Consider the following 7,351-nt stretch of genomic DNA (forward strand, 5'->3'; position numbering starts at 1 on the left):
GTATGGTGGCAGAGCAGGTGTGGAGAACGGTGTGCAAGGTGCTGGTTTTGGCCGGTCTCTGCACTGCCTGCGCAGTTTTCTCACTCGCGTTTCCTTACCAAGTCGTGCAGCACGGAGTGAGCGCGCAGCTGTGTGTTTGTTATTCCAGTATGTAATGAAACAGGAATGGGAGCTCAGCATTGATAAATACAATTGTTTGTGTGGTCAGAGGGTGAAAATTTGGGTGAAATTCTCACTAGCCAAAACATTTCACCTGCATTAAAAGTTCTTTTTCATTCAGGCTCTGAAAAACGTCATCGTAGAGAATGGGAGAAGTCCTGGGGTGGTGAACGAGTGTGTGCTCCTTTATTTATTCAATCCCCACGCGCTCCCTTAGTACTACAGCGAGCAAATGTGTAAAGGGTTGCATGGTTGGGGTGGTCTAGAGCAGCGCTGTTAAATGAGGGGCTTTGCTCGTGAGCTGTCATGAAGCTGAGGTTTTCCATTCGGTTGCCTTTCTTTTATTTATGCAGATGCCCATGCTGATCTGTCTTTTCAGACAGGCCTGCTCGCGACCCCTCACAACCACCGCTGGAAAAGGCAGCTGAAATCCAGTAGTACTCTGCCCGTCTCTCCGACTGAAAGAAAAAGCAGCATGTAAGTACCGTATCTAAAGTAATCCTGCGTGACAAGGACTACCATTTTTTTAATAACAATTTAATTTTACTTTGTGACAGTGTCACACAAAGTAATTTTTTAATCTCACAGATGTTGAATGTTTGCTGTGGCTTATTTTTGTTTAATTAATTTTTTTTATTTAATTTTTTTAATTAATTACTAGCTTAAAAATTAGAGGTGTGCAGCTATCTGGTTGGGAAGATGCATTACACATACGGTGTATAAAATCGCTTTGTTATCTTTTTTTTTTTAAATTTTCTGATGGAGAATTTGTTTTTCCCATATTTCAGCTGACATGAAATATCAGGATTAGTTTCATGACATTCAGCTTTAATTATTTAGGCTCGCTGTGAAGAGACTTTTTAGTGCGTCCCACTCATCAGTGGATTCAACGGAAATGAGAAAATTCCAGCTCCTTGCGCATAAGTGGTGGGACGAAGAAGGAGAATATTCAGCCCTTCATTCTATGAATGACATCAGAGTGCCATTTATTAGGTATGGTTTTGAAGACGGATTTCTTTTTTCTATGTGGTATTTTTGCATAGCCTCAGAAAAACAATTACTAGTGCTTAAGATAACTGCGTGTTACATCTGCTAAACCCCCGTGTGTGTTTTCCCTTCATCACATCCCTTTTCTTTCAGAGATACTCTGCTGAGCACGCGTAGTAATTATCACCTGGGAAGTCCACTTTCTGGAGTAAAGATTCTCGACGTTGGCTGTGGCGGTGGGCTGCTAAGCGAGGTAAGGAACAGTCTGCCCTGGTTTCTCTCGTTAAAGAGCGTACAAAGTATTTGAATTGTTTTGCTACTACACTGCTTAATTTCTAATCCTCCAAGGAGGAGCTTTTCTCTTCTACGGTAGATCAGTTACTGCATGTTCTGAAGGGCAGTGCGCTCTGCAGACCCCACAGAATATCTGTTTGGCATTGTGGTGGTGGTCTGCAGAAAAGGAGGGAGTTGGCAATGAGAAATTCTAAAATTCTGAGGTTCAGAAAAATAAGATTTCAAACACTGTGAAGAAAAGGAGAGGGGAAGAATGACACGGAAGTCTTTGAGTATTCTGCTGGCCAGTCACAGTGTGACAATTTTTTTTTTCCCTTTTTTTTTTAAATTTATGGGCCTAGGCAACAATACATTCCTCATTACCAAGGACATATTTGCTATTACAAACATTCTTACACTTTAACTTATTTGAATTTCTTATCTTCCCTTTTTTAGTTTGAGGGTGTGGATTCTTGCCTTTATTCCACGCTTTTCCCATGAGATCAAAGGAATGTCAAAACACCCGACAGGTTCCTCCCTCCTGTCAGGAGAGATCCTGCGGATGCAGGGGCTGATGTTGCAGCTGCTTCCAGAGGAGCCTGCACAGGCTTGGGGCTGAGAAGTAACTGTGTGGTGGAATCCTTCGGCCGCGCTGGCTCTGTACAGTGCTGTATGCTATCAATAGACTAGGGCTGGTTTAGAAATTTAGGATTGCAGATCTTAAACAAGGTGTTACAAAGGGACCTTGGTCTCGCTCTATGTTTTCTATTTTATTTCTTTTTTATTTTTTTCCCTTTCATTCTGACCAAAGTCCTGCAGTCTTGTGAGAGCCCACTCTCCAGCAGGGCTGGCAGAGTTGGTGTGCTGCATCACCTTCTCAGGCTGAACAGACGGTGAATTTCAGGTTGGAATAACATACACGTGGTCGTGTTCTGCAGCCTGTTTCAGTTTCAGAAGAGGCGACGGCTGAGGTGTTAACCTATGAGTAAGAAGACACTGGAGAGACTTGAGTGACAGCCAAGTCTGATGCTATCCTAGTAAACATCCGTGTTTAGTTCTCAGCAGTGAGAAAGTCCCAGAGATAATCATATATTAAGTAACCATTAAAAAGATATGAGGACTTACCATTACGGGTAGATGTTGAAGAAAGTAGTGACAGTAATTAAATACAGCATTGTTTTCCCCCTTTATACTGTGTTGATTTTTCCCCTTTGTTTGAGGAGGAAATCTTGAGGATACAGAACAGTGTATTCTGAAAGACAATTTAAATGTGTATATTCCAGTCTATAATTTTTTAAGAAAATTAACACCACATCCCCCAAATCTAAGGGTTTTCTTCCTTTAATGAACATTCCAAATAAAGCTGCCAGATCAGACCTCATCACTTATTGATGTTTGTCTCGTTCTCTGATGGATGTTTTCTGCGTCCTGTGAGTACAATGCAAAGTTGCAGACATCTTTAAGTAAATTGTTTTCACGCAGAGAATAAATTAAACTCTGTATTATTAGCCTTTAGGTAGACTGGGAGCTTCAGTTACTGGAATTGATCCTCTGGAGGACAACATTAGAACAGCAGATCAGCACAAGTCATTTGATCCAGTCCTGGCCGAGAGAATACAGTACAAGTCCAGTTCACTGGAGCAGATTGTGGAAGAGTCTATTGAAACCTTTGATGTAATTGTAGCTTCTGAAGTAGTGGAGCATGTGGCTGACCTTGAAATGTTTATCAAGTGTTGCTCTCAGGTGTTAAAGGTAAGAGAGTTCTTGCTTTCATTATTGGGAACACTTATTCCCTTTTATTATTAAGGCTTTCGTTAGAGGGAATGTGAAAACACCTACATCCTCATTCACTTCTCCACCTTGAAGTCTGAACCATGCTCAAGAGGCGCCTTCCATTCTCCTCCGTGATGCAAATACATCTTCCCAACTTCACTAATGAAAGTTAAAGGAAATTTATTTCCCCACCCCACCTTGGGGCATTGCCTGGCATTGCAGTGTTGCTTTGCATCAAGACCTTAAGAAACCTGGTGGCATCTGATTTCACCCAGGTGAGAGAAAACATGGCAGGGCTGCTGTTAATGGGCGGCTGAGGCTCAGACAGCTTTGAAACTGACTGTAATGGTGTTTCTGAGTCACAAGATTCTGTTCCGGCTCTCGCATCACATGAGGTGCGCTCCTGGATTCCTTTTAAAGGGTCAGAATTATGCCTGGAGATAATCAGGTGGTGTTTTACTCCTGTTGATGTTATTTCATTTGTAAAGAAGGGTGGTGGACCCAGTACACAAGCAGCAGCTTTCCTTTAATCTCTTGATTTATCTTTCTGGTCATCAGAAGGAATATAGATTATTTGAAAGGAACACTTAACTAATTTTTAGCCTGCTGGGAGGATAGAAATTATCCTTTGTTTCTGCCAAACAGTCTCTTAAGCACTTTCTGACTTTGTTTTTTGCCCTTGAAATCATTAAAGCAAGCACGGCATTCAGCAGACTCAAGCACTAGGCAGTGTTTGCACATTTTACTTTGGCTTTAATTTTGAAAGTTTATTTTTATAATAGAAATTGAATATACCTTATATAACTTTTAATTTCTCCATTTCCTGTTACATTATCAGTGACTTTGCTAGATGGTTTTTGGGCAAGGACATGGTCTTGGTTATGTTGATTCTTTGATAACTACTGAGTCACACTGTTAGAACATTATATTCTTTATTAAATTTAAATGGTATACTTGTAAGTACCTATTCTGGGACAAAATTAGTTCTTACTCTTGCAGCATGTGGACTTGTAGAGAGGCAAATTATGTGTTTTAATGTGATTAGCTGTATTTTTTTATATTCTTCTAATTGAATATTTTAATATTTTAATTAGCCTGAAGGTTCTTTATTCATTACTACAATCAATAAAACACAGTTGTCCTATGTCCTGGGAATTGTGGTTGCTGAAAAAATAATGGGCATTGTACCAGAAGGAACACATCAGTGGGAGAAGTTTGTTCCCCCCGAAGAGCTGGGGCGCCTCCTGGAGTCACGTAAGTTCCAGGAAGATGGTGGGAGTGCGGAGAGATGCCCGTATGTCCCCTGTAGAACTGGCGAGGGGATAAGCTAGGTGGGGTGAGTGCTAGCAACAACGCACAGCTGTTCCTGTGCGAGTTACCAGTCCTGTATTACGACCGTTATTTCTGCTTTAAAGACACTACTGCTGACCGGATTTTGCATAAAATAAGTGAACTAAGCGGAGTCCTAAGAATGCAGAGATCCCTCGGACAAAATCACTGTTATAGCTGCCCTCCATTTGATAGCCTAAATGAAAATTCCAGGGTTTTCCATCCTGTTGTGACAGAATGGACACCCTGAAGTGATTCATGTGCTCCAGATCAGGTCTGAGAAAATAACTGTACTGGCATTTGAGAGTTGCACTGCTGCCACTGCATTGTTTGGCGTCTTCCCTTTGGGAGTAGGTGGTTTTATTTTTGGTTGCTGCTCCATGTTCTTTACTCATATTACGTTACTAAAAGATTTCTTCAAAAATGTGAAGGTGAAACCTACCACAGATTCATTAGTTCTTGAGAAACTCTGTGCTACTGATCCGAAAAAGTAATTAAATCGCCCTGGTTTGATTGCTTTTCAAACAGACAAAGCACGGAGCTGGGAAGAGTTCTACCCATTGTCCTCCTTCCCTGCAGGTGTTTTAAAACACTGTCACTGAATTTTTCTCTTTGCTTTAGCTCACTGTAAAGAAGCTGAAGTATGACTTGAGCTGTACTATTGGCAAGGTCTTTCCTGGCACTTTGCAGTGATGCCGTAAGGAACATGACTAATACAGTTTGACACCGTGGTGGTTCTTTCCATTCTCCCTTCAAACAGAGAAGCAGGTGCAGTGGAGGGATTTGTTTTGATAGGGTGTTTGTTTTCTGCCTTTCCTCATGTGTCCTGGTGGGACACAGCAGAGCCATGCAGTGAACTGAGAGCTGCTCAGCAGGGAGTGCTAAACCACTCTTTACTTGCACCAAGTCCTTGATGGCAGTCTTCTGCCTCTTCCTAAGGCGAATCTGCAGAATCCTTCCAAAGATACGCTTAGATTCGCATTTTGAAGTGTATGATGTCAGTCTGAGGAGTGTCTCCACCTACAGATAATGTTACTAGTCGCCCAGATGTGGCGATGTGCAGTTAGAGGTTCCAGCATGCCACTTTGCAGCGCCTCACCATATAGTGTGCTGATGCCACGTGGCCTGGCGCAGAGCTGCTGCTGCCAATAGCAGGACCTGCTGTCACCAGCGAGGCCTGTTGCCACTCCTTGTGGTGGTGTCTGACCAAGGCCAGCTCGTGAAGCACTGCTCCCCAGCTCGGGGGAAGACTGAGCTGTTTCACACTCGCTGTTCTAAATGGTGTGATGTTGCAGTGACTTACAGTATTTAAGATCATCAGTTGCTTTATGGCCTCTTTTTTTTTTTCTAGATGGCTTCTCAGTCAAGACTGTGAATGGGATGTTATTTAATCCCCTTTCGGGGTCGTGGAGCTGGATGGAAAGCACGAGCGTTAACTATGCAATGCACGCTGTGAAGTCTGGGGCGCAGGGACAGTCGAGCCCAGCAGATGCTGTGTCGGAGATGGAAAGCGAACAGCCCTCCGCCACAGCTGGCACTGCCATGTGACTGAGAAGTGTGGTGATGGACTGCCTCCAGAAACAGAAAAGAAGGTTTTATGCAGATGGACATAATAAAATCTTTTGAAACAACAAGCTTCCTGTTTGCATGAATAAGGTTTATGCTATTTTTGGCTAAATATTTCTGGGCAGTCTCAGAAAAAAGAAACAAGTGCCCATTATCTCAGCAATCTTTCATGACTCAAATGAGCAAAGATTTTAAAGAGTAAATGTTTTTATAAGGAAGTAGTTTCAAATTGTTGGACAGGGAAATGCAAATTATTCTGTCAGGAGCTTGGAGGAAGCTCTTATATGTGATGACATTTTCAGTCCTACCAGGAAGACTCGGATCTCCATGGAATAATAGCTTAAACACAGAAAGAGTTCGAAAACACAGCGATGTATGATAAATAAAATGCCTTAAGTATTTAAGTTACTCAGCTAAGATACATGAAACACTTAAAAACGCAAACACTTGTTGTCTCTATTATGCCTTCTGCCTGAGAGGAGAAAACAAACATGAGGAACAACCCTTTCTATCAGGTCATGCCATTGCTGCAATTGGTGTGAGCTAACTGTGCAGCGGAAGAGTCGTCTCGTAGACCACAGTGCCTCAGCTGTCAGAAGCCTCTTCCCCGTAAAGGTACTTGTGTCTGTGCCTATTATTTGAACTTTCTTCCTCTGCCCAGATAAAGGGAGGTAGAGGTGCAGGTAAAACTTTACTAAGCGACCAGAGCATTATGCTAGAAAAATAATAGGTGGTCGTTGTGTCCTGGAATTGAAGTGCTGTACCTTCTCAGTCTTAACGTCCTAGTGCTGGGTAAGGAAAAGTGCTGAAATAGAACTTTCTAAATAAAATGTCTTGTGTGTGTGTCCATGGCTGTCTCTCTTTCCTTCTATTTCTTCTTTTTCTTTCAGTTTGTATATGGGGAGTGAGGTGCTTGCAGTGATGAAAATTAAACCTTTTTTTTTTTCCTCCATTTCTCCTGCTGTAGATGTTTGGAGGGCTAAATTACTGGTTTACGTATTTGTATTCTTGCTGCTTTGCTATATCTGCATGTTGCCTTGGGATCCAAGTTTCATGATGGATTTGATGATGCCTGGAAGAATATAGTTAATTTATAATGGAAGTAATAGTAATTCATAGGTATTAATACTAAAAAGGATTATTTAGTGTGATCGCTTCCATGACAGTAAGTTCTGCTTTATAGTATTTCTTTGGGCTATAGCTTGGATTTGAGAAGAGGATTCATCTTCATGTAAAGAGTTAGTGGTGGAGAACCCACTATGTC

General features: G+C 41.8%; 1 protein-coding gene across 1 annotated transcript; it reads left to right on the top strand.

Annotated features, from left to right (window-relative positions):
- Nucleotides 1-538: 538 nt before the first annotated feature.
- On the top strand, nt 539-6,069 carry COQ3 (coenzyme Q3 methyltransferase; the record flags this gene model as incomplete). Its single annotated transcript, XM_010134603.1, has 6 exons — nt 539-636; nt 1,000-1,152; nt 1,300-1,399; nt 2,929-3,171; nt 4,287-4,446; nt 5,873-6,069. Coding segments are annotated over 6 exons (951 nt in total), but the record flags the coding sequence as incomplete, so codon positions are not given.
- Between the last annotated feature and the right edge of the window lie 1,282 nt (nt 6,070-7,351).

The sequence above is a fragment of the Buceros rhinoceros genome, unplaced genomic scaffold (assembly GCF_000710305.1).
Source record: "Buceros rhinoceros silvestris isolate BGI_N320 unplaced genomic scaffold, ASM71030v1 scaffold13474, whole genome shotgun sequence".
NCBI classification, from domain to species: Eukaryota; Metazoa; Chordata; class Aves; order Bucerotiformes; family Bucerotidae; genus Buceros; species Buceros rhinoceros.